General features: G+C 40.4%; 1 protein-coding gene across 1 annotated transcript; it reads left to right on the top strand.

The window, feature by feature from the left end:
- Positions 1-5694: 5694 nt before the first annotated feature.
- On the top strand, positions 5695-25484 carry slc7a5 (solute carrier family 7 member 5). Its single transcript, XM_069685951.1, has 10 exons — positions 5695-6473; positions 8649-8774; positions 15248-15353; positions 15991-16035; positions 16159-16282; positions 18295-18398; positions 19625-19721; positions 21254-21403; positions 23234-23411; positions 23501-25484. Exons 1-10 carry the CDS (start codon positions 5879-5881, stop codon positions 23554-23556), a joined length of 1581 nt encoding a protein of 526 aa, XP_069542052.1. The 5' UTR covers positions 5695-5878; the 3' UTR covers positions 23557-25484.
- Positions 25485-27049: the final 1565 nt, after the last annotated feature.

Raw genomic sequence — 27049 nt, 5'->3', positions numbered from 1 at the left:
TTCAGTCAGCCAGAATATTGGCTTAAGCAATGCTCCCATGTTACCACCCTAGCAATATCACAAGTCCAATTAAAGACCTCCATGTCTCAAATTTAAAACTCTGGCTCTTAAAGGAAGGCCATGCTCCAACCACACTCAAATCTTGGGTGTATAGTCTGCCACTCTTTCCATGTGATGCATCCTCCTCCGTGGCCACACCAAAACTCTGGAGCATCTAAAGGGTGCAGTTGGTTAAGCAGGTTTTTAATTGTGGTTTTGAATGTGGCCCAAGGGCTGTAAGTGGTTATTAACTTTCTCTGTTAATCCAGGCTTTCCGCTTTAGGCTCTGAGCACTCACAGAAAAAGGGGTTTTACGCAATATTTGACGCTTCTTCCACACAAAAAGGAGCTATCATTGTTTCAGTCAGACTGTTTAAATGAGAAGAGATGATGAATATATAAAATATATTACGGTAAAAACCAACACTGCTGCGGCAAATAAGGCAAGAGAGTAATGCTGCAAAAAATTATTTGGTTAATACGTGAATTAATAATAAGTATTTATTTTACTACAGGAAAGGCTCTCAGTGCTTTCGTGGCCATAGTCCACTTATAAACAAACTGATTATATTCATCTGCATCAACCACAACTGTCAGACAGGGGAGAGGGGGTTGCTGTTATTTACAAAAAACGATTTTAAATGCACACCATTTTTACATAATACCTTTTCATCTTTTGAACATCTTGGTTTTATTGTGTCCTCCAAAGCCGGAGTTTTAATTTGTATAATCTATAGACCTGCCTCGCCAAACAGTCCAATAATTTGCTGGCTTTTTTTTTTATCGTATTGTCCAAGTACTCTTATTTTAGGTAATTTCAACATTCATGTCTGCTGTCACCTTGGATTCTTTTAACCTCACTCAGGTAATTTATGTTCCTACACATTCGAAAGGTCACACCCTTGATTTGGCTTTACACCATGGCCACAGCCCCTACAACTTTAAATCTGAGGATATGTGTGTGTCAGATGATAAACTGGTTTCATTCAGCATGGTTTTATCTCTTTTAGCCCCTCCACCTGTCATAGTATTGATACCTGACACGAGACATTTTTTAAAATGTGGTACGATTAAGATCAGTGATTTAAGGCGATAGATTATCCCCTGACCTCTTTTTTTTATCCCACAGTCATATTCATAACTATTTAAGCAGTTTTACACCTATTTCAATGGCAATTTTTATCAGAAATATTATCTCATATGAATCCAACTACATGCAGCCTTGACACCATCCCCTCTACATTTCTGAAAGAATTAATGGACACGGTTAGGCCCAGTATTTTATGAATGATTAATAGCTCACTTTTAATGGTCATTTTCCTTCTCTTTTTAAACATGCTGTGGTCCAACCTCTTTTAAAGAAAACACATTTGTATTCTACTGTTCTTGCAATTTTAAGCCAATTTCTAAACTCACATTTTTATTTGAAGTTTTAGAGAAAGTGGTTTCAACCCACTTTTAGCTTTTGGAGTCAAAATAACATCTTTGAGAATTTTAAGTCAGGTTTGTTGAGCGTTACATATTACAGAAACTGCCCTCCTCAAAATAACAAGTGACCTTCTTTTAGCTGCTGATAAAGAAGAGCAACATTTAAGTGTGACATTCGACACAGTAGACCATGCCATTTTTATTGAACATCTTGAGACCTGGGTGGGCGTCAAGGGCACTGCACTTATTCGGTTTTATCTTGTAAACAGAACCTTCTTTGTCACCATAGTTGATCACTCATCCTCCTACTGACTGTGCTGTACTGCAAGGTTACATTTTAGGTCCACTTTTATTCTATATCAATATGCTCCCACTTAGTAATATTATTCAACGTCACAATCTATCTTTCCATTGCAATTCAAATGACACACAGACACTCCTTCCGCTGAGACCTGGTGACCAAAAAAGCCTAGCTGCTGGTTTTAACTGCCTCAGGGATATGAATGAATAGCAACTCACACATCAATCTGATTGAAAGTTCCCTCAGTCCACTGTCTTCTAATATCACACCCACTGCAAGAAACTTACAAGTAATTTTTTTAATTCTGATCAAACCTTTGAACAACACATAAAGAAAGTTAAGATCCATATCAAAATCAAATCGATTCTGTCACATGCCAACCTGGAAGAAGTTATTCATGATCTGACAACCTGACTACTGTAAGTCACTCCTTTCCTGTATCACCCAAGAATGATGTGGTATATGTGATGTGTATACATATACATATATATGTTAGGGTTGTGTTTTGTTGGACTGTTTGGTTTTTGTCTGCTCTGCTCTTTTTTCCCCCCTCCCTTTTCTCTTCTCCTCTCCTGCAGGGCTGGTGTGTGACGGGGAGTGTGGCTGGCTTCACCTGCTGCAGGCAGACTAGACACACCTGATCCTTACTCATCGGACCTTCCTCTACTTAAGTTTGGCTTCAACTTCTCTTCGACGGCAGATAATTCCAATTCCTTTGGTAGTTGCTGACATCCTGATGTATTTTTTCTCTTTCGTGTTTCCTGATTGTGCTATTCTAAACCCGTGTTTTTCCGTGTTTGCAGGTCTGGTGAATTGCCTGCCTGCCTGCATTTTGGCCTGCTCTGAGCCTGAGCATTTCCATTTTGTCTGATCCTCTTGGTGTTATATCGGACCGGCGAGTCTCTGCAAGCCAGCCAGCCTCCCGTCACCACACCTTGTTTTTGAACATTCTTTTGTAAATAAATCCTTTTTACTTTTTACTGAAGTCCCGTCTCTGCTTTGGGGTCTAAACAGTACCTGGCCGTAACAATATATATATATATTTACTCGCCGGCCACTTTATTAGGTACACCTGTTAAACTGCTTATTAATGCCAATATCTAATCAGCCAATGACTTTGAACCTGGCATGGTTGTTGGTCTGAGTGTTTCAGAAACTGCTGATCTACTGGGATTTTCATGCACAATCATCTCTAGGGTTTAAAGACAATGGACTGAGAAAGAGAAAATATCCAGTGAGCCGCAGCTCTCTGGGCAAAAATGCCTTGTTGATGGCAGAGGTCAGAGGAGAATGGCCAGACTTGTTTGAGCTTATAGAAAGGCAACAATAACTCAAATAACCACTCATTACAACTGAGGTATGCAGAAGAGCATCTCTGAATGCACAACACGTCGAACCTTGAAGCAGGTGGGCTACAGCTGCAGAACACCACACTGGGTGCCACTCCTCTCCGCTAAGAACAGGAAACTGAGGCTGCAATTCATGTGGGCTCACCAAAACCAGAAGATTGGAAAAATGCTGCCTAGTCTGATGAGTCTCGATTTCTGCTGGGACATTCCAGTGGTCAGAATTTGGCATAAACAACATAAAAGCATGGATCCATCCTGCCTTGTATCAACAGTTTGAGCTGGTGATGGTAGTTTAATGGTGTGGGGGATATTTTCTTGCCACACTTTGGGCCCCTTAGTAACAATTGAGCATTGTTTAAACGCCACAGCCTACCTGAGTACTGTTGCTGACCATGTCCATCCCTTTATGACCACAGTGTTCCCATCATCTGATGGCTACTTCCAGCAGGATAACGCACCATGTCACAAAGCTCAAATCATCTCAAACTGTTTCTTGAACATGACAATGAGTTCACTGTACTCAAATGGCCTCCACAGTCACCAGATCACAATCCAATAGAGCAGCACTGGTATGTGGTGGAACGGGAGATTCGCATCATGGATGTGCAGCCGACAAATCTGCAGCAACTGCGTGATGCTATCATGTCAGTGTGGACCAAAATCTCTGAGGAGTGTTTACAGCACCTTGTTGAATCAATGCCATGAAAAATTAAGGCAGTTCTGACAGCAAAAGGGGGTCCAACTAGGTACCTGTAGATGGCACTGTGTTATTCATCGCCAGTTGATTAATGAAATGACGTCATATAGGCTACGTTCCTCTTCTTATTAAATAGCTAGCATATTCAAGTAAAGGCTGGAATCATTACAGAGCAGTTGCATTTGCTTAAAAAGTAAAAAAAAAAAAAAATTAAAAAAAAGGATTTGCTAATGTTAATATTCTGTGATGATTAAATGCAGCTGTCAATTGATTAAGCTACACTGAACAAAAATATAAACGCAACACTTTTGTTTTTGCTCCCATTTTTCATGAGCTGAACTCAAAGATCTAAGACTTTTTCTATGTACACAAAAGGCCTATTTCTCTCAAATATTGTTCACAAATGTGTCTAAATCTGTGTTAGTGAGCACTTCTCCTTTGCCGAGATAATCCATCCACCTCACAGGTGTGGCATATCAAGATGCCAATTAGACAGCATGATTATTGCACAGGTGTGCCTTAGGCTGGCCACAATAAAAGGCCACTCTAAAATGTGCAGTTTTACTGTATTGCGGGGGTCTGGGGGGCTCAGAAAACCAGTCAGTATCTGGTGTGACCACCATTTGCCTCACGCAGTGCAACACATCTCCTTTGCATTGAGTTGATCAGGTTGTTGATTGTGGCCTGTGGGATGTTGGTCCACTCCTCTTCAATGGCTGTGCGAAGTCTTTCTGACTTTTGTGTACAAAGAAAAAGTCTTAGATCTTTGAGTTCAGCTCATGAAAAATGGGAGCAAAAACAAAAGTGTTGCGTTTATATTTTTGTTCAGTGTATATAACTAGTAGAAAAACATTATATTAATACTTACTTAATACTTATATTAAGCACTTCATCACAAATATGTGGCGGATGGTCAAATGTTTTTCTCTGTTATGTAATCTGGCTGTTGTTGTAACTGATGTCTAGTATGTAAAATCTAAATAATGTTAAGCTTGCCTGATTAAGGTACCTGCATCACTGGAGACAGCTGTTGAACATATTTACTAACTATGCTGCTGGCAGACACTGAGTTGCCACCACAATAATGGCAGCTACACTCTGGTAGAAAACACAAATTGGTCGGATCTGGCTATAGGCTAACCAATTTTATCATCTGCATTTTAGCTCCTAAACCAGCTGTATAAAACATACTTAGCAGCATAAAAACATAATCCAATGTCCTCAGAATTAGATGCTGTTTCCTCATCATTCTTTTACTGTATGGATGATCTGCTGAAATTTTAAGTGTCACTTTTATGTTTATGTATTTGCAGGATCCTTTATTTCTATACATTTTCTTAATAATAAATAAAATCAGTAAGTTCTGGGTTTGGATCTGAGCTTCTTTTTCTTTGGATCTAGCATTCTCTTCTGTCCTAGTTGAGTTAGTGACACCCTATATTTCACAGATGACTCAAACTTGCATTACATTCCTTTAACGACACAAGATGCTTGAGAACCCCATTCCTGGCAAGCATTAAATCTCATCTGGCTATTTTTAGAGTAACTCTATGAGATTCAACGCCATAAAACTAGACCAGCTCGTTAGGGTGCTTGGGTGGAAAACTGGATAGACTCCATACTGCTGAGTAATTGTACTTCCTTGTTGTATCGTGCAGAGGCTGGTCCATCATATGGTCTCTCAAACTTAAGTCAGATAAGAGGCGTAAGATTTATACTAAGGAGAGGTAGTACCGTCTTCCGCCGCTAGAGGGCGAAAAAAAGTCAGAACGAATACAGGCATTAGTGAGAAGACGCCAGACTACGAGCAGGGGCTGGCCTTGAGAGGGGAGGGCCATCGTACCAATTTTCAGTTTCTTTGTACATGGATTGAGAAGAGATACGAAAAGCCACGCTGCTCTGACACACACCAACAGACACCGCGGACTCCTCGTGGCTGATCCCAGCCGGAATCAGACCAGACACCAGACCGGCAGAGAGAGGAAGACCAGGCAGAGCAAGACAGCCGGCAAAGCGGGAAGCTGTGTGTCCGCCGAGTAAGGGCGAGAAGAAACTTAGTCAACGATGTCAGGGTTGAAAAAGAGGAACTCAAATTCCTCGGCAGATAGGGAGGAGGACAAGCAGGTCACGGAAAGGATGCTCACCCCGTCAAGCGGCGGAGATAAGGGGGACACCAACCGGGTCGAAGGACCAGGAAGCGACGACAAGTGCCTCAACAACGCCGCCGGAGGAGAGGGAGGGGAGGACGGGGTTGCCCTGAAAAGGACCATCACTCTGATGAACGGCGTGGCCATCATCGTGGGCACCATCATAGGTTCCGGTATCTTCGTCACACCGACCGGCGTGGTGAAGGAGGCCGGCTCTGTGGGTCTGTCCCTGGTTGTCTGGGCGGTGTGTGGAGTGTTCTCCACTGTGGGGGCTCTCTGCTACGCGGAGCTGGGGACCACCATCAGCAAGTCTGGTGGGGACTATGCCTACATCCTGGAGGTGTACGGCTCCCTGCTAGCTTTCCTCAAACTCTGGATCGAGTTACTCATCATCCGGCCGTCCTCGCAGTACATCGTCGCCTACGTTTTCGCCACCTACCTCCTGAAGCCCCTGTTCCCCGTGTGCCCGGTGCCAGAGAGCGGAGCCAAGGTCGTGGCCTGCCTTTGCATCCGTGAGTATCCTAGCTAAGCCGAGACATGCTGCCCGGGATGATGCGTTTTCAGTCGTTGATTTGTTTTTGTTGTGGGCTGAATTAGTTACGTCTATTTAGTTGTGTCTATTTATGTGTTCATTCAAAGTCAAAGCACACCTGTATGGCTGAAGGAAATCGGAATAAAATAGATAATCCAAAGACTCGGCTCACTTTTATCTTTTCGAAATCTTGCCGAACACGTGTGATGCCAGGGAGTGTCAGGCAGACAAATGAAGTATATATTATAGTCTACTCCACGCACGCAGCATCAAACGCAGTGGTGTAAAATTCGGCGTTATTACATCAGCTCCGGTGATGTCAGAAGATGCTCACGCACATCACTAGCTGGTTGTCTGTTAAAACAATTATTAGGTCGTTTAGTTAGTTATTTCCAGTTTTTTTTCTTTATATAATTGATTTGTTTGTATTTTCAAACCAAGTAACAACAAAGTTAGCTGTAGAAACGTGAAGTTGCTAATAACAAGATTGTGGTTATAATAGAGAATGAATAGAGAATGTTCTTAATAATTAATTAAAGGTATGCAAATATAGAAAAATTTATTTAAATTCATTGGACACCCTCCAGATCTTCTATATGTCAATTATTATTTGTGTTTTATTGTATAAGTTCCTGTTACCTGAGCCCATATATTGTAGGCGAAATTATAATAAATTATAATATTACTTCTTTATTAGCCCTTACGATGATAACTATGTGTTGATAAAATATTCTAAAGGAAGATGTATCATTTATGGTTGCTTTAGGAATTTATAATTCCAAAAAATTATAAGAATCGAACTGAATGTGTCAGGTAATATAATTCTATGCAGTCAATTAAACCCAAACTGTAATGCCATGGTTCAGGATCGGCAATTGTTTTTAATGTAAGTTTCAAAGTTATGTCTAAGCCTAAAATAATGATACATTTGTGTGTGTTTGACAGAGACATTGTCTTTTTCTGCCTGTTGTAAGAGGAGTTTTCTTTAACCGCCACATAGAGAAAATCCCCCTTCCACCTCACACAGTCTATCTCTATCTGATTAAATTATTATGCTTGGAAATTAGTACATGTCTGTTTGTCTGTCGTGTGTTATCACAAGTGTTTGTGGTGCCAGCTAGTTACCTTAGTATCTAATCTTCAGATTGACTTAAGATTAAATCCTTGCTTAGAGCACATGACAGAGCCATGGACCGAGAAGCTTGGTTTATTGTGTGCGTCTGTGTGAGTGTGTTTTACCAGGATGGCTTGCTTTAGTGTGTGTGCATGCCTGCAGTGTAGGAGGAGGGTTGGTCAGGGTTACTGTGGGGCTGAGAGCCTCTTGCGCTTGACACACACACACACACACACACACACACACACACACACACACACACACACTCTATAGGTATATTTTGCAGCATTGAGCATTTGACCCTTTTTTATTTTAGAATATTTGATGTTATTTTTGTACATTTTTATGTGACCATGTACACAGAAAAATGCAGAAAGTATTAGCCACCTGTGTGAATGCATGCCTGGGTAAGTTTGGATGCCAGCTTCTGTGCGTGTTTGTGTGCAAGTTAGTGTGTGACCAGCCCTCCGCTGTACTCAGTCTCCCTCTCTTTGTGTTGGTCTCTTTAACACAGAGCCTCATTGTGTTCTGTCTCGTCTTTCTGTTGTGGCCCTGACCTGATTTAGGAGCTTTGAAGAGAACCTGCTGCTTTAGTTAATCACTTTTAATGGCGTCCAGTGTCGGGGGCTGCTTCAACAACCTTAGGAGTGTGTGTGTGTGTGTGTGTGTTTGTGTTTGTGCAACAGGGGGTGGTGACCATTTTTGTGCATGTATTAGAAAAAGAGAAGAATTTCTTTAACATCTCTGTGAGTTCTTCGCCAGCTTAGAGCATGCCTGTTGAACCATGAATACACACGCATTACCTGAGAAGTATTAATTAAGGTATTAAGTATAAAATCTTTTGTTGCACAGTATCGAACAAAATAATAAGACTATGCGGTGGGGAGGTTTTGTGTAATGCAGTGTGTACATTTAGAGTCTAATGGTGAAAGGAACTCTTTCATGAGGTTAACAGGTGAGGCACACCTGAGCTTCTTCGTGATGCTGCTGCTAGTATCTCTCTCTCACTCTCTCTCTCTCTCACTCTCTCTCTCCCTCCAGTCTTGTTGACCTTTATCAACTGCTACAGTGTGAAAGCAGCCACCAGGGTGCAGGACTTCTTTGCAGCAGCGAAGCTCCTGGCACTTGGACTCATCATCATCATCGGCTTCGTCAAAATTGGCCAAGGTACCTTGCACTAGCACACATACATACAGTACATTCATAAGGTCCCTCTTGATGTGATTTGGTTACCCAATCCAAAGGTCAAAGAGGGACTTTTTTAATGGCCCCTTCTCTTCCCTCACCATAACAACACATAATACAATAATGAAAAACAGGATTTACTCTTCAGCACTAGAATAAGATAAATGAATGAACATCTTGAAGTCTTGGGTGACATTTACATACAAATTAAAGCTAGAAGAATCATATCCTGATGACATAAACTTAGCACGTCATTGCACAATGGTTTTAATCCAGATTAATAATTTCAAATAAGCAATTAAAGTGTTAACAAAATTATTGACTGCCAAATATTTGTATTTTTAATTTATGTTCCTTGTTTTTGGCATCAGGTTAATATTTTTTTGATATTTTGTAAAGGTTACATTAGCCTGAGTGTAATGTATTAATAATAAAAAATTATAACATTGATCAGACTAATAGGAGTGGGATTCATTATTTTTTTTATGATTTTGAGCATTTTAAATTCTTAACATACCAATAAAATAATCACAATCACATTTTTGGATTTTATGTTAGATTTTGGAAATACTTTACATCCCAAAAAATGTTAGAATGTAATAAGCTCCTGGTGAAAAGAGTTTTAGGAAGGATGTAGGAAGACAAAAATACATGCCATTTAAGCTTTTATTTCTGATTCAGATTTATTAAGGCTTGATGTTCCTTACAAGAAGGGATGGGTATCAAGAACCGCTATTTTTTTGGTACAGGTGGCGTCTGATTGTTTCACAGTGGTTACGCAACATCAAACTAATTCGCTCACATCTCCACACAACCCTGCGGGAAGGTACAGGATTTAGTTTGTCTGCAGCTGAAGCTGTGCATCCAACTGTATGTCCCTCTGATCTGCCCTCCGTCACCATTAGCTTTTCTCATTCACAGGTCTGCAAATACTGACATTTTGTTAAGTCCTTTTGGCGTCTCATAAAGATGCATAAGTTACTTTAGCGTCTGTTACAGACAAAGATCAGAGCACTGTCACCTGGTTTTCATTTAGTCCCAACCTACAGACTGTTGGCTGTGACCTAAACACTACTGCACAATTATTGACACCCAGAAATGTCCCAGACACTGCAAACTGCAAAAGAAAATGAGAAAATACAGATAGAGGGAAGACACAACTAAATGCTTTTTCTTTTTCTTATTAGTTTATTTTATTGAGTTTTTCACATGAACATTGTCACATTTTGGGTAGCAAATTGGATGACTCGTGTACATATGAAAATATAGTAGTAGTAATGATAAAAGAAACAAATTCAAAATAATTATAAAAAAATAAGACACTCAAAATAAATACATGAAAATGTGTATTCCTACAACTAAACACTTCTTATGTTTGTGATTGATAATTCAGAGAGTAGTATGGGTCTTAACCAATAACTGTACATATAGACGGACAACGCGTCTCCATCTGCTCCCATTGTACGTAATTGATGCCAAAATAGCCCCTGTGATAGGCGCTGCCATCTTGCAGATGGTGACGTCATATGGAGCCAGAGACTGCGCAGTAGAGATCGGCGAGTGAAGCAGCCGTAGCCACTTCTGCTAACCCAAACACACACTTAACTTACCGAAAAAACAGCAAGGATCCCGCACGCCGGCGTGTTTAACAGCAGAATAGCTTCTCTGTGTTGGTCTGAGGTTAAAGTTCACTGACTGTAGTGATTGTTTTAGTTACGTTTCCACTCACGGATCGTCCTCCGCTCTGCTCATCCGGAGCTGATTGGCTGCAGGAGCCGAATTTGTCAACAGAGCTGTCAATCATCATTTTTACAGCATCGAATAACTAATTAAAAATAAACTTGTCAGAAAAATTAATGCTTGGACGTGAATCAGCATGATAATAACTAACTATAATGACAGAAACCATGTTTGAGAAAAATGTATCTTGCGTGTATTTTGATTTTATAGTTAGACTCATGTCCCACCCGTAGACTGTATAAATAATGGACGTAGTCTCTGTGACGTCACCCATTGGTTTCTGAAGCAGCGTTTTGAAGCCCAAATTACGCCGCCACTGGGGGTCGCCATATTGGAAATGCCAGAAATAAATAATAAAAAAATAACCTATCTTCTCATCACTGCAGTCCGCTGTAATCTCTTTAACTCCTGACTCATATTTACTGCAGTTTTTTGCACTTCCGCATTGGCTTCATTTTTCAACACCAGAGGTTGCTGCTTGGTCCCACCTGTTAACATGGAGGAGGCGGGCTTTATGACCTATACTGCAGCCAGTCAGCAGGGGATGCCCGAAATGTTTTGGCTTCACTTTTATGGAGCTGTCATGTCGTCCATCTCTTTTTACAGTCTATGGTCTTAACAATATCAAATAATAATAAACCATTTTTTGGGGGGGAAAGGCAAAGACGCCAGCTAGATGCGGCCCACCAGGTGGTCTCATCTGGCCCCAAGACATTTTTGGGGACAGGGAGGGAAAAAAATTATTTATTTGAGAGTAGACAAAAATGCTTTGTAATACATATTTGCATCCAGTTGTTATAATCCATGTGTAATTAGCAAAGAAAGAAGTTGCTATGATACGATTGATTAAAATCTTCCTCAGCAGGAAGTTACAATATGAAGTCGTTAACTTCCTTCTCTATCGCTCAAAGTTAGTCAGTCTTGTCAAAGATAATCTCAACACAGCCTGTTGTCTTTTTTCTATACCACAAATGAAATTGTTGGTAGCTTGTGTTAAGCTTCCTGGAGTCGGCCCGAATCCTCACTAAGGCCATAGGATGTTTTGAAGTGTAGCAAAGGATCGGATGCTCTTGAGAAGAAGGTACAGTAAATTACTGCCACTAATACAGACAGTAATGGATCATGGAATCAAAGAATGCCCACTAGAAGAAGGCAGTGCAACTCTCAGCCAAGAGACTACTACGGTTTGCAGTCTTACTTAGGGTAGTACGTTTGTGCTTCCTTTCCAATGAACAAAAACCTCTTCTAGGTAACTGCAGGATTCTATCCCCTTGCTGCTTACTTTGTGTTTGCTGCCAGGCCTTACTGTGCTCCTATGGCTGGCTCTTTTCCTGTCCATGGGGAGGCCGTTGTATGCTGTACTTCTCAGAGAGAGACACAGAGGAAAATGGAAAACGGCAGTTCATTAGATAAGCATTAGATCTGAAGGAACCCTGTGTTCTCTAAAGGGGAGGTCAACAAGCAAGTGTGATGAATGTAAATGAGTCAGTGTAAGGCAAAGTACAAGTCTTGCAGATTTAATATAATCGAAAAACAGAAACAAAAGAGGACATTTTACTGAGTTTGAACTGAAGTGCAGCTCGTACAGACTGAAGAGTGATTGAGAGTGACCTGACCACACCAGTAGCTTGTCTGCCTTCTCCAGCTGTGCCTTTCCTCTGTGAGGAAGTCTCCTCACAGGTTAGGTTTAAAGCATAAAGCATCTAAGATAATTTAGAGGTCACAGGTCTCATATAAGCAGATCGGCAGACAGGACCTTAACATTGACTGGATATGTTCAGAAGCTGACTAAATAGACAGGGTTGAGGGAGGAGGTGAGCGGGAGGTTCAGATGGAGTGAAGAAGAGGGGCAGTGTTTGATTTCTTAGGGAGACATTATCACCACAAGCCCGGGCAGTAAGTGGTTGATCTGATGGGTTTGTAGATGTATTGTTGGTAATCAAGCTCTAAGTGGTGACACATTCTCTGCATTATACATGCTGTTGTTGAGTTCGGAATCAATGCTGTATTGCCAATTGCCATGCTGTAGCCACCTAATGTTAATACAAGAAAATCTGTAAAATATTTAATTCAGACTAAAAGCAACATTTATTTTTTTTAATGTTTAAATGTACCTCATAGCTTTAGTCAAATGTCTAAACACAGCACTACAGGGGACATGTGGAGTTAAATCAAATTTCAATCAATCAATCAAATTTTATTTGTATAGCGCCAAATCATAACCAAAGTTATCTCGAGGCACTTTACAAAAAGAGCAGGTCTAGACCGACTCTTTGTTATGTTATTTAAAGAGAGGCCCAACATGAATCACCATGAGTAGCACTTAGCAACATTCGGCACGTTGGCAAGGAAAAACTTCCTTTTAACAGGCAGAAACCTCGAGCAGAACTAGACTCATGTTGAACAGCCATCTGCCTCGACTGGATGGGCCGAAAGTGGGATAGAAGGAGATGCAGGATAGAGACAGGCAAAGAGAGCAACAACAACATATGTTCTTGTTACAACAACAACATATGTCCTTGTTACATGAACAACAACAGGTAATACATACTTAAGGTTACAATGCCAATAATAGTGGTACACTAGTGTGAAGATTAGCAAATAATAAATTAGCAAGAGAAGCAGAGTAATGATAACAGGCTTATAATAATGAATTTGCAAGAACAGCAATAAAGCATAACAATTAAATTGATGACTAAAATGAGGGTTGAAGAAAATGAGGGTTGGTTTTACTCCTTACATTGTATTGGATTTATTGACAAATAACCTCGTAGGCCACCGTACAGCCTACCAGATTGTAGAAAATATTCTGTGATCCTTTTGTAGCCCTGTTTTTAGGCAGGTTTATCAGCAACAGAAGTTGTCTTCGGTCACTTTCACGATAACAATGACTTAACTTGTATTAGCATTAATTTAAATAGTTTATATTTCTAAATGTTGGTTAAAAATATCCACCACTGTTTATTTTCTCAAATTTGTATGAGGATCACAAATGTTAGGTGCTTTGTGTATGTCTGAAACCCAATGTTACCAATTTTCCTAATTGCTACAAACTGTATTTGTCAAAAATGTTCTTTTGTCAGTCCTCCCTCAATCCCAGTGGATCAAGCTGGAGCCGTTAATCTAGAATAAATAACTAGCATGAGCTCTAAGTGATCCAGTTCTTTGTTGAATAGAGGCAGGTTTTTGAGTCTCTTTATTCCACAGAAAGTAAATGCAGACCTTGCTAGTATAATAACTATTTAGAGGTGTTGCTGAAGCATAAAGAGTAATGCTTCTTGTTTATAATTCTAGTCCTTTAGGCAGTGCTGTTTTAAAAGTAAGCTTTTCTAACATCATATTTAGTATCATGGCTTTGTTAAACCTTTGACATCTGTTCTCTTGTATTTGGTTATCTGAAAAAACCTCAGATTATCTAGATTTAGACGAGGGCCGTGTATTTGGCGGTTACATTGAACACATCAGACTGACTGCCTTTGCTGCAACTCCACCTGGTTCTGCAGCCCTTTCTGCCTGGATATTATAGAGTGATTCTTAGATATTTGTTGCGTAAGCTTTATCGTTTAACCAGCCATCTGGTCATGGAAGAATAATGAGAAACAGAGAAAGAAAGATGTAAGAGGCTGTCTACGTGCTATTGAATTTCTGAAATATATCAATCATTTGAATAGCTCTATTCCAGAATGAAAGTTGAATCAGACACTGGAATGTAACAATTTTTACCGTAACAAAAAATGTTGTATTCCCCCTGTGTTTATGCACAGGTGTTTGTGCGTCTTATTGAGCTCCGTGGCTCAGAGTTCAGAGTCTGCTGGTGTCTCAACTGAGAGATCAGTGTAATCGGATTAGCTGCTTAATGTCACACTTGCCCGCACTTTTAGGGAGTCGAATGCTTAGAGTGACTGTCAACATAATTTCCTTTTTGTGAACAGTCATAACAATGTGTTTATATAAATACAAACTGAAGGAAACTTTGGTGCGTCTATGAAGAAGTAGACAGACGAAGGTCAGCCAGTCACATAGAAAGTTCAGTAATTGTGCTCCCACGCTGAACAGTGGCTTAGGTCTAACCCTCTTAGTACCAACACTGCCCCAGGCTGTTGGTTTAGTAACCGTCACTGTGTCTGAGAATGTGTGTTCATGTTGTTGGGAGCAGCTCCATCAGGAATGTGGCACAGATCCCCTCAAACCAGCACCAGTCTGGGGATCAGAGGAGAGGAGCTGCAACCAACATATCATAAGTCCTCATAACGGCTAATCATATAAAGTGAAATAGTACTGCTCTCAATCCATCAACTGCTGTTGCCCTGCCTTTGAGCAACACAATAAACCACCAAAGATTCTTTGTATCCCTCTCATCTTGTAGCCCCTTCTTTTCATCCGTTGCGTGATCCATCTAAGCCTCAGGTCAATCTACAGCTGAGCCACAGTCTGGGCAACTTATTGACTGTCTCAGACCGTCTAACTCCACTACATTCTGCAGGCTTTAAGTGAGACAGATTTTTGCTGAATATTTGTCTTTCTCCCCCTCCAAAGGCTTTTTGTTGCATGTCAGTGTGCGTCAGGCAAATACAGATCATTGTTTCATTTATTGTTTCGCATTTCAGGCTCTCTAGACTAGCTGCTAAACTTCCATGTAAAGCAAGAATGCAGCCAGGTGGATTTGGGCTTGTTTTTTTGTCTTAACCCAATTCTTTCTCACTGTTCTTCTTCAGGTGACACCGACGGTCTTCTTCCAGAAAATTCCTTCAAGGGGTCCAAATATGAGTTTGGCAGCATTGGCTTGGCGCTTTACAGTGGCCTTTTTGCTTATGGTGGCTGGTGAGTTAACACATCGACCTACATCTGTTACACAATGGTACAATTCCAGACGCTTTTGTCCAAAGCAACGTATATCTGAGATTTAATACAACACAAAGAGGGATCAAGACAGGATGGAACAATGTCAGTAAGTCCCAACAAACAGCTTAAAGTGGGATCAGACACACATGCTGACAAGCAGTACACAGGGCGTAAAGCAGCAGCTGTATATATATATACTGTATATATATTTTCAATAATATCATCATGTGTGAAATCATCATCAACAAGGTCAATATCATCATCATCATCATAACATCAACATCATCATCATAAATACCATATCATTAAGCGCGGAGGTGTTCGTGAAAGAGCTGGGGCTTTAGCTACATCTGTGATCTGGGTTTGTCCTGCTAAGTTAACATTTGCAAGGGACCACTCATGGTGACAAGATGAAAATGAACATATGAAACCAAGTTTTACTACCTTGATCTCTAACTTTTTTTCTAAATAATGTTTTATTATAAAGATAAGACTGAACTGTATCTCCATTAACCACCCATCATATTGCATTCAGTATGCAATTGCGATATGCATTTGATAAATTTAGCTACGTAACTACAACTATACCTCTTTTTGTTGCCTCCTCTGACTACAGGAACTACCTTAATTTTGTAACTGAGGAGATGATTGACCCTTATAAGTGAGTATATATGAATGACTTGTGTGCTTTTATGATAAAATACAGAAATGTTTTGAAAGAGTGACTGATGGTCTCTGGTTGTAATCAGACTTAAGACTAAGAATGTTGGTTTGTCTCTCTCAGAAACCTTCCCCGGGCCATCATCATCTCTCTACCCATAGTGACAGCAGTGTACGTCCTGACCAACTTGGCATATTTCACAACCCTCTCCCCCGAGCAGATGCTTGGCTCTGAGGCTGTGGCTGTGGTGAGTGCACATAGCTTGAGCTGCTTATTTTTTTTAAATGAAGGGTTTCAGAAAAAGTTTATACATAAATTACTATTTTCTTATCTTTTAAATAACCAACACAAACCCAAAAATCTGAAATGTATCCATGGTACATCATTGATCAGGTTTCTAAATGATCTATAGAAATATTACATTATTGTTCAGCAGAGTAAATAAACCCATCACAATGGCATTTAAAATAATGGACATTTACGGCAGGCGATATATTTCAGTGGAATGTGTGCTATAGGTGGATTCAGCCAGTTGGGTGAAGTACCGACACAATTTATAATTACAATTACAGGCTGTCTTTAAAGTGCTGCCCATGAAGGAAATGGAAAGATAGTTTAAAACATATGAAGCTACCAAAGATTTTAAATCACCCCTTTGCCTTGCAGATGAGCAAATTGTTTCTGTTTGAAGTTAACAAATGAATAATACAGATACTCCCAAACCTTCCAATTTATTGTGCATTTTATGTAAGTAAAAGTATGAGATGACTTTTATAGTGTCTCTTATTTATTTAAATATCTCAATATCAAAAATCCAAATTAACAGTTGGATTAACAAAATAACATCAGGTATGTGCTCGTGTTGAAAACAAAATATACCACAAGAGTCTACTAAACATGTTGATGTGTTTTTTATGTATGTGGTTAGGGGCTAGAGTTTGAGGTTGAAGTTTGAGGCTAGATCCTCACTCATCAGAATCGAATCAGAGTCGTGCTTTATGGGGTGTTGGTTTAGCTCAGCCGTTAAATTGTGTGTCCCGTATACAGATGAGGTGGTCCCAAGTTCGACTCCCGCCCTTGGCCCCTTGCAGCGTATCATCCCCTCTCTCTCTTGTTTCTGACGTCCACTGTCCTCTCTCTCTCAACAAAGACATAAAAGGCCAAAAAACAAAAATAGTGCTTTTTTACCAATAGGTAACAATACAAGGAATTTGTTATTGGTTCATTGTGGTAAACAGAAAAATAGAATAAAAATAGGAAACAACGTGAACACCAGATAAGCTCTAAATAATATAAATCTAAAAGAATATTACATAAAATATGTACAATGAATATCTTTGGTGTATGAGAAGAGTTGTAAAAATGGCAAAGGTGCATGTTTGTATGTCCCAGTACCTTTTCATCAAAATTTCAGAACCAATTGCCCCATACTGTTCTGCATGTCGTTTCTTACGCAGCTTAAAAAGCATGCACTGGGCATACGTGTGCTAGTGTAAAAACAAACAACAGCTCTGGTTCTTTAACCCAATAAATCCATGCTCCGTGTATGACTGATAACCTAATTGATCACTAGATTAGCTCAAGGCACATTTAGCATTCTACAATTTGAAAAATAAAATGCACAGCAGTAGCTACCATACACAACAAGCTCAGCAGGGTAAGGTCCATTAGCAATGCATGTAATCCGTTTTTTCATGATGAGCTACTACTGCTGCTCGTCGAGGCAATTTTCATTTGTCCTCTTCTGGAAAAGAATAAGAGGGGAGGGTATTACAAAACAGGGAAGAAAACCCATTTTACAAGCCAATGCTGGTGTCTGTGTCAACTTTTTTAACAGTCTCTATTTTTTAACTTAACCTAACCCTTAAACGAGAGAGTTGTTTGGATGCTGGTTGTAAACGTAACAAAGCAACTTAATTTAAAAGAATTTTGACCTCCTGTCTACTCAGGTGTCAGATTTAGCACCCCCTGTCCCACCCCACCCTCTACTTGCCACATACACACTCATGGTACAATCTATCCAGGTCTTAAAAAGCATAAAAATGAAACTGCGATCGCATGCAAACCCTTGAATCTCTCAAAATGCCCATATGCCCAGAAAAAAGTTCCATTTGGTGTGAGCTGTTCAAACTTTTTTAAAATCATTTTTCTCCATCAAAGTATAGCAAAGCAGTGTGTCACCAAAGGGGGCATGGACCTGAAGTCCCTTCACACACATTCGTTTATCTTTACAATACTTAATGTGTGTTTGTCCTGCAGGATTTTGGTAACTACCACCTGGGTCCAATGGCATGGATCATCCCTGTGTTTGTAGGACTGTCCTGCTTTGGATCAGTTAATGGCTCTCTGTTCACATCATCGAGGTAAACACACATACAAACAAAGACCCCAAATGACAAACGGTACACGGCGCACAATCTGGGTGCAAACTGAGGCACATGGCACAAAGAGTCTTCAGTCCCTGGATTATTCATAGGTGTGTTTTCAGTATAACATGAATCGAACCAATCCAGCTCTAATTCCCTTTAGGAGCCAGGTGTTGCTATTTACACGTCAGAATTCTTTTTATATAAACCGGGCTTGGGACGGCATATTTAACTTCTTTCTTTCCTCTGTGCCCGTGTCCTGTGCAGAACACACACAGGTCACTGTGCGATATATGTCGAAGCACTGATGATGTGAAAGCCACTGAAGCGATCCCACTGCCCAGCAGAAATGAACATTAAGTGAGACCTGTGTACCTTTACGCGCGAGGCACAGCAGCATAACATTAATTATTTACATCACCAGACCCGCCGTCAGGATTGGACAGGATCTTATGTTTATTAAAGTTGTATGTGCTTAACATCAAAGAAAGGTAGGCTGTAAATGTTATTATATCTGTGGGCACGATTGTTGGTGCTACAGGTAGTTATGTTTGAGGTTTGTAATAAATGTACCTCTTAGTTGCGTGTGTGAGTGTGTGTCTGTTTCTGTGTGTATTAGAGACAGCATGTGTCTGAATGAGTTCATTATGGAGAGCTTTGTGTCGGTCTCAATCGTTTTGGCCCGTGCGTGGCTCGAGCAGGAATCTCCCTGAGGTGAAGCAGGTGTGTGTGGAGGCAGCGGTGAGTGCGGTGAGCTGTCTGTCCCATAAACAATGTTATTTCACCGTATCTGCAAATACACTGCATTTTCCTTAGAGTAGAAGCTCTTCTGTGCGTCCCTGTGTGAGTAACAAACAGAGACTCACATGTTGTGAACTCATGGATGTATGCCCATGATGTGCTCTTTAGATAGCAGAGACAGACTTTGAAACAGGTTCTTGTTGGTCTATGGTGCAGTCACTTTCTGCTTCAGATAGCAACGCCCCACCCATCATCACACCTCATTTTATGTTATGTACACAGCGACACTTGCGCTGAGTGCTGCAGTGCTTTGGGCTGGTCCCATAGACTCATTTAAATATGTGTAGACTATCTAACAACATTTGGGAAGCAGTAAAATCTCAAAACAACTGCATTACACCCAGAATGTCATAGCAGCAAAATATATATTTAATGGAATTATATATATATTTATTGACAGTCAGTATTTCCTTCCCTCTCAGATTGTTCTTTGTAGGTTCTCGCGAGGGTCACCTGCCCAGCCTGCTGTCAATGATCCATCCTACCCTGCTGACTCCACTGCCCTCACTTATATTCACTGTACGTAGTCTCTTTTCTTATTGTTATCCACTGTGCACTAAAATACAGATATCTAAGCTGAACTCAAAGATCTGAGACTTTTTCTATGAACACAAAAGGCCTATTTCTCTCAAATATTATTCACCAATTTGTCTAAATCTGTGTTAGTGAGCACTTCTCCATTGCCGAGATAATCCATCCACCTCACAGGTGATGCATATCAAGATGCTGATTAGACAGCATGATTATTGCACAGGTGTGCCTTAGTCTGGCCACAATAAAAGGCCACTCTAAAATGTGCAGTTTTATCACACAGCACAATGCCACAGATTTTTTGAGGGAGCGTGCAATTGGCATGCTGACTGCAGGAATGTCCACCAGAGCTGTTGCCTGTGAATTGAATGTTCATTTCTCTACCATAAGCCGTCTCCAAAGGCATTTTAGAGAATTTGGCAGTACATCCAACCGGCCTCACAACCGCAGACCACGTGTAACCACACCAGCCCAGGACCTCCACATCCAGCATCTTCATCTCCAAGATCGTCTGAGACCAGCCACCCAGACAGCTGCAGCAACAATCGGTTTGCATAACCAAAGAATTTCTGCACAAACTGTCAGAAACCGTCTCAGGGAAGCTCATCTGCATGCTCGTCGTGCTCATCGGGGTCTCGACCTGACTGCAGTTCGTCGTCGTAACCGACTTGAGTGGGCAAATGCTCACATTCGATGGCGTCTGGCTCTTTGGAGAGGTGTTCTCTTCACGGATGAATCCCGGTTTTCACCGTACAGGGCAGATGGCAGACAGCTTGTATGGCGTCGTGTGGGTAAGCGGTTTGCTGATGTCAACGTTGTGAATCAAGTGGCCCATGGTGGCGATGGGGTTATGGTATGGGCAGGCGTATGTTATGGACAACGAACACAGGTGCATTTTATTGATGGCATTTTGAATGCACAGAGATACCTTGTCGAGATCCTGAGGCTCATTGTTGTGCCATTCATCCACAACCATCACCTCATGTTGCAGCATGATAATGCACGGCCCCATGTTGCAAGGATCTGTACACAATTCCTGGAAGCTGAAAACCCAGTTCTTGCATGGCCAGCATTCTCACCGGACATGTCACCCACTGAGCATGTTTGGGATGCTCTGGATCGGAGTATACGACAGCGTGTTCCAGTTCCTGCCAATATACAGCAACTTCGCAGCCATTGAAGAGGAGTGGACCAACATTCCACAGGCCACAATCAACAACCTGATCAACTCTATGCAAAGGAGATGTGTTGCACTGCGTGAGGCAAATGGTGGTCACACCAGTTACTGACAGTTACTGGTTTTCTGAAAGTCTCAGATCTTTGAGTTCAGCTCATGAAAAATGGGAGCAAAAACAAAAGTGTTGCGTTTATATTTTTGTTCAGTGTAGATGGTTGCTGTTGTAATGTAGCACTGCTCATAGCCCTGAATTCTTAGCATTATCCTCAGCAACAGAGATGTGTGTTTACTTCATCTGTTGTTTTCTGGTATGCAAACCTAATATCTCTCTCACTCTTTCCAGTGCATGATGACACTGCTCTACGCCTTCTCCAATGACATCTTCTCCGTCATAAACTTCTTCAGCTTCTTCAACTGGCTTTGCATTGCCATGGCAATTGTTGGGATGATGTGGCTTCGTTATAAGAAGCCAGAGCTGGAGCGACCAATCAAGGTGAGGCAATTTATTGCAATCTACTTATCATAGCACAAAAAAGCACAACTGGCATTTGGAAAGGCCTCTTTTATGTTTCTTATGATAATGGCTATGAGGGGACATGGTCGGACAGACGAGTACAAAAAGGTTTCTTCTTTGTTTTATGCAACAAACAAAGATCAAAGATCCAATCAGCAGAGCTCAGATGAGAAGACTGATCTCAGATTAACAGAGGACAAGCTGCATGCTTGTCAGCTGATATTAAGAGGAAGAGCACTATGCCTCCTGACTAGACCAATGGCTGCAGGACTTCCCAACACACAGAAGACCATTGTTCCATAGTGGCTCTTAGTTTGCATGTGAGTTTGTAAGCTTTGGAGTGTGATGCTGTGTATGTGTGTGTATGCTTTATTAGAGCCTGACTGCTGTCCTGACTCTACTGCCTGCGGTCCAAAGTTGTGTGTTGGTCAGCGGCTGAGTTTGTCAGGGCAGTGATGTGAAATAGGCAGATGGATCTATTGGCCCAGCACTGTGCGTTCGTGCGTGCGTGCGTGCGTGCGTGCGTGCCACCACGAGTGGTGTGACAGTGGTAGCACTGTTTCTCTGCTGACCTCCATCTCTCTCTTTCAGTCTCCCACTCTATTTCTTTCTCCTTTCTTTGTCTGTCACATTCCTGCTGTTCAACAGATTTGGAGCAGAGTGGTCAGAGAATCACACTATTATATATACTATATCGCACACATTAGATTCACTAAATCATCTCTTTGGTGAAGAGAGAACAGAAACTGTGATTCATGACACATTTGCTTGCCATTAAGTTTACATGGCCTAAACAATGTCATCACAGCAGGCTGCTTAAAAGTGAGTATTGAGGCCATTCATAGGCCTGTATAACAGCTGAGGGATTTGCTCCTTGCCAGCCTTAAGAGCATTTGTAGTCTTTGTTGAGTGTTTTGGTATTCTGCCAACATCAAAACACCCACAGCAGTGTTTCCCACACTGCTCTCAGGGTTTTTTCTGCAGTTATATTTAATAATATGTTATTAAATATCATCACTGGGTCACTGAGGTCCTCCAAGAGTTGCACTGTATTTTATTTCCCTTTGCATTTTCAAAAAATGTGACGGTTTTAACTTAACAGCTACTGACTTTGAACGACTCTTTCATTGGACTGAACTGTGGAAACATTTAAAAAGTAACTCAAGAGCTGATTTGTCTTTGTTTAGCTTTGAGTGTTTATGTGAACGTTTGTAAGAGGTGCTCTTTCAAAATGCTAAATAAACACATTTTATTTATATCTATTTATTATCATACTTATTTGCACTATTTATACCTTTTTGACTTTGGTCAGTCTCTTATGACTTCTGGGTTTAATTGTTGAATAGTGCTCCTTAGATCTCCTTAAAATGTTCTGAGGTAAATATACAACCATGTCGAAAGAAGGATACCATTAGGACCTTTCTCAGTAATGAGACTCATTTATTTAGAGGGAAAAAATATTCAGTGAATAACAGCTACATGGATTGAACATTCACTTTAATTCTATTGCATATTCAATTTACTTTCTTGCTGAGACTTTGACGAGAAGAGTCATACCACTATTATAGACCCATGATAGGGGGATGGAGCTAGCTTGGCTCTGTCCAAAGGTAAAACAAAAAATCACTTACAAGTACATCTCAAGTTCACTCGCTAACATGTTGTTTGATAAATGTTTGGTTGTTTTGGTTTTATTGGGCATTCCAGTCCTCCAGTTAGCAACAAAGTGATTAAGCTCTGTCGGATAAATATAAGTCTTTTGGACTGACAAAATCTCTTTCTATCTTTCCTTCTATCTTTTTCCTGTAGGTGAATATTCTGCTGCCGGTGAGCTTTGTGCTAGCCTGCCTCTTCCTCATTATTGTCTCCTTTTGGAAGACTCCTCAAGAGTGTGCCATTGGTTTTGGCATCATTGCCACAGGAATCCCTGTCTACTTCTTTGGTGTGTGGTGGAAGAACAAACCCAAGTGGCTGCTTCATGGAATCTGTGAGTCTCCTCTCATATTTAGGTTTCTGAAACTGTAAATTCACTTTACATCGTCGGTAATTTTAACTTTTCTTCATGTTTTTTTGCAGTCTCGACCACAGCCATGTGTCAAAAGGTGATGGAGGTGGTGCCTCAGGAGTCCTAAAAGGCCATGCTCTTTACTACAGCCAGTGGCTTATTGGGTGGCACCAAATGTGACCTCTGGGGTTTGACATCACAGCTGATTAGGCTCGACCTCTTTCCCTACTTTCTCACCCCACTCACTCCCTCCCTCTTCACACACACACACCCACATACACGCAGACAACACACACAGACCCTATCTGCAGGGTGCTGATAAGGACCTGATGAAACATGCAGATGTTTGAGGCTAACGAGTTTTAGTTGTTTTCAAATATTTCCTTTTCTGTGTCTTATGTTGCTGACATGTTAGGGGTTGTCATTTGAGTGAGAACTTTTTTTTTGTCACAATTTTTTGTTGGAGGCTGTTACTTCTTGATGTTTGTTTTTGACAATGCATTATAACAGTTTTTATTATCCTCATGTTTTTTCAAGCACATGTTCATGTTAGATATCATCCCTCACCTGGTAGCATTAAGCAAGTTGTGCCTTTTCTGACAAATGAAGGTCAGCTGTGGCAGGAGGTGTAGGTAGGATCTGAGGCTGCTGTCAGCTCGGATACGGACCTGCAAACAGCTGTAAACAGAGCTGTGCCAAGCCTGAAACCTTTTTTGTAATCCTGCAAGCATCCCCAGTAATTTCCTGAAACAAGCTTTTTTAAAAGCACAGGTTGAAGTTACAAACGTTTGAAACATGTGGTCCTGCAGTTATTACGGTTCTTTAGCACTTCAATCTAAAAACCTTGTGTTTGCTGGGTTTGTTAAGAGAGTTTCTATTTTCACATTTTTACCGTCTTCAGACTCTTGACAATGTTATTTTATATAATATTTGCTCATCTGTCTAGCTAACTGAACAACTCATAGAAAGTAAAAGTAGAGATATAAGTAAAATATTCTCTTTAAGTCTTGTTTTCCTTTTAAAGCCAGCTTCTGTTACATGTTTATGTCTAAAGTGTTACAGACCAACCATGGTGGTAAAAGTGAGAGTACTGTATGTAGTCTACTTATCTCACCTCACAGGATTTATTTTAGGTGATTGCTATTTAAGTTGCTTTGTTCTTTTAGTTATCATGACAGGGCTGTGTATACTAGTATTGGGAACTGTATTTTGACTAACACTTAAAAGTAGGTCAAAATGTAATGATGTGGTATTGCCCTCCTGTTAGTTATTTTTTGGGTCAGAGATCTCATTTTCACTTTGAGGATCAATATGTCAGCATACTGAGCCGGGCTAACAAAGCGCTATTTAAAGTCAATCACACTGAGAGTGTTGAAGAGACTACAGTTATAAAGCCATATAACTGTACTACAGAATCAGGTTAAAGGTAAAAGAAAGAAACCTGATGGGGCTTCTTAGCAGAGTGGGAGCCTGTGTCATGTGTGGGTATATGAGTTATAATATTTGTGTGTGTGTTTGCGTGCGTGTGTTAGACATGAATGTCCTTTTCTTTTTTAGATTTGTGGGGCTGAAAAGGACAAAAAGGACAATAAAAGCAGAAAAACAAACTTTAGTCCGTGAAGGAAATGGGAACGAGTTTTGTTTTGAGAGACTGTTAATTTTCAGATCACAGTATGAACCGCTGGTTTTTATTGTTCATCCTAATGTTTTGTTTTTACCTGTCAACACAAACCAATAGTTACAGAATAAGTCAGTGCTGTATTATTAACAGAAAGAACGTTGACTCTTCTCCTGGCAACGGACCAAAAGTACGTTACCCAGGCAGCGTTGTTTCCGTAGTGGATGCAGGAGGGGTTAATGTGTATGTTTTAGATATAGAACCTTGGCTAACACTCTACCCATTGCTCAGAGGCATTGGGAAACTAACCGGAATAGGACTGTAGATTGTTTATTTATTTATTTTTAGGAAACTTTGTTGTTAATTAGTCTCTCTAATTTGTTTACAGGACATTTTGTGGAAAGTGCTTTACAAATAAATCTTGAGTCTTTTTTCCACTCATGTGTTCTGTTGTTTTTAGTTTTGTGTCTAAAACACCAACTCTAATAACTGCAAAAGGGCAAATGCCAAAAATATACACTGCAGGATGATGGTTTTGATTTAAATTTATTTTAAGTTAATGCTGCTCATCTCTTCCCCCCATCCATCGTCTTAATCCTGATCCTACCAGCTGCCATTGGGTATGAGGTGGGGTACACCCTTGACAGGTCACCAATCACAAAATCATCCTGTTAAACAAATAAAAAAAAGAATAGAGGAAAAAACATGCAGGTTTGACAAAGACAAGGGTACATACCCGTTTCCACCTTGTCTTGACATTATTCGATCCTCAGTCCCAACTTTTTAGTCAATGCTCTGTTTGTTGTTATTTTGTCCGGCATTGGCATGTGTAAAATTAGTAAGTTTGCACAGCATCAGGCTGACTGCCACATTAAATATGTACAGAGGAGAATGTGAGCACAGTCCATCAGCTTTTTTGTCAAGATGATTGTAAAATAAAATTTTCTTAAATCTATTCACATCCCTAAATGAACTGCTGTTATGGGAGAACATGAATACTGTTGATACATGTCTTGTTACCCTGATAACATCAAGCTGCTTAGTCAGACACATCTGACCTTGTTCAAATTTTATTTAGTCTAGTGCTACTTGAAATTAGCTTTTGACCACGAGGCAGAACCAGATGTACTATGAGTTCTTCCCTCCTCTTCCCCTGGTTTCATGCAATTTAAATTATTCATTCACATCATGAAGAATGTGAAAGAGGAGATTCAGCTTTTTTAAAATTTCAAATAGGTTACACCATTTTGCACTAAACTGTGGACCAATTTTTACATTTAAACCTTTGTTACAGGTCACATTCAACACATAAAGGCAAAAAAAAAATGACCTACTTCTCTTCATTACAGAATCTAATCTTTTGTTAGGAGTGATTTTAATAGGTTAGAATTTAATCTCTCCTTTTAGATATTTTATTTTTTTGTAATTATTTTTTAATTGAAATAATACACCTCACTTGATGCAATACTCATTTATACAGGTGTATAGCTTATGTTGCCTTTGTACCTGTGTAACTGCCTCTCATCTAGCACTGAAGCCTCTACAAGTGGGAGGATGGGTGTGAATTCCCTGTAAAGTAAAGGGACACACATCCTGTCTGCCTTCTAAATTCTTTTCTGTGATCCTCCTAGCTTTACTCTGCCTAAACTTACTCTTCTCCTCCTTCTCATTGCTCAAGATAGAAAAGGTGTGAGGCTGAGATTCTCCAGTATCCATCAAAGACAGAAATTCTTCTCTAAAGCCTCTGCTTTGCTTTGCCTTAACAACCTGTATTACTACTTAACCACAGAGGAAAGGAATTGCAGAACTGCTTGTTTCATAGCCATTCAGAGTTTTTGTGATACTTTATAAACAAAACAAAAAACGTGGAGTAAACAGATGATACATGGAGGACCTGTGCAATGGAAAGGTCGGAGGTTCGATCCCCAGCTCCCTCAGGCTACATGTCGAAATCTCTTGGGCAAGACACTGAACCCCAAATTGCACGCATAGCCAACGGGTA

This window comes from Semicossyphus pulcher, unplaced genomic scaffold, assembly GCF_022749685.1.
Source record: "Semicossyphus pulcher isolate SPU_LCO1_2020_fin unplaced genomic scaffold, fSemPul1.0.p SCAF_8, whole genome shotgun sequence".
NCBI lineage: Eukaryota > Metazoa > Chordata > Actinopteri > Labriformes > Labridae > Semicossyphus > Semicossyphus pulcher.
This window is presented reverse-complemented; position numbering and strand designations above follow the sequence as displayed.

Coding starts and splice junctions, on each gene's coding strand:
- slc7a5 (XM_069685951.1), top strand. CDS start 5,879: ATGTCAGGGTTGAAAAAGAGGAACTCAAATTCCTCGGCAGATAGGGAG. Junction 6,474..8,648: donor CGTGGCCTGCCTTTGCATCC/GTGAGTATCCTA, acceptor CTCTCCCTCCAG/TCTTGTTGACCTTTATCAAC. Junction 21,404..23,233: donor AGCTGGAGCGACCAATCAAG/GTGAGGCAATTT, acceptor TTTTTCCTGTAG/GTGAATATTCTGCTGCCGGT.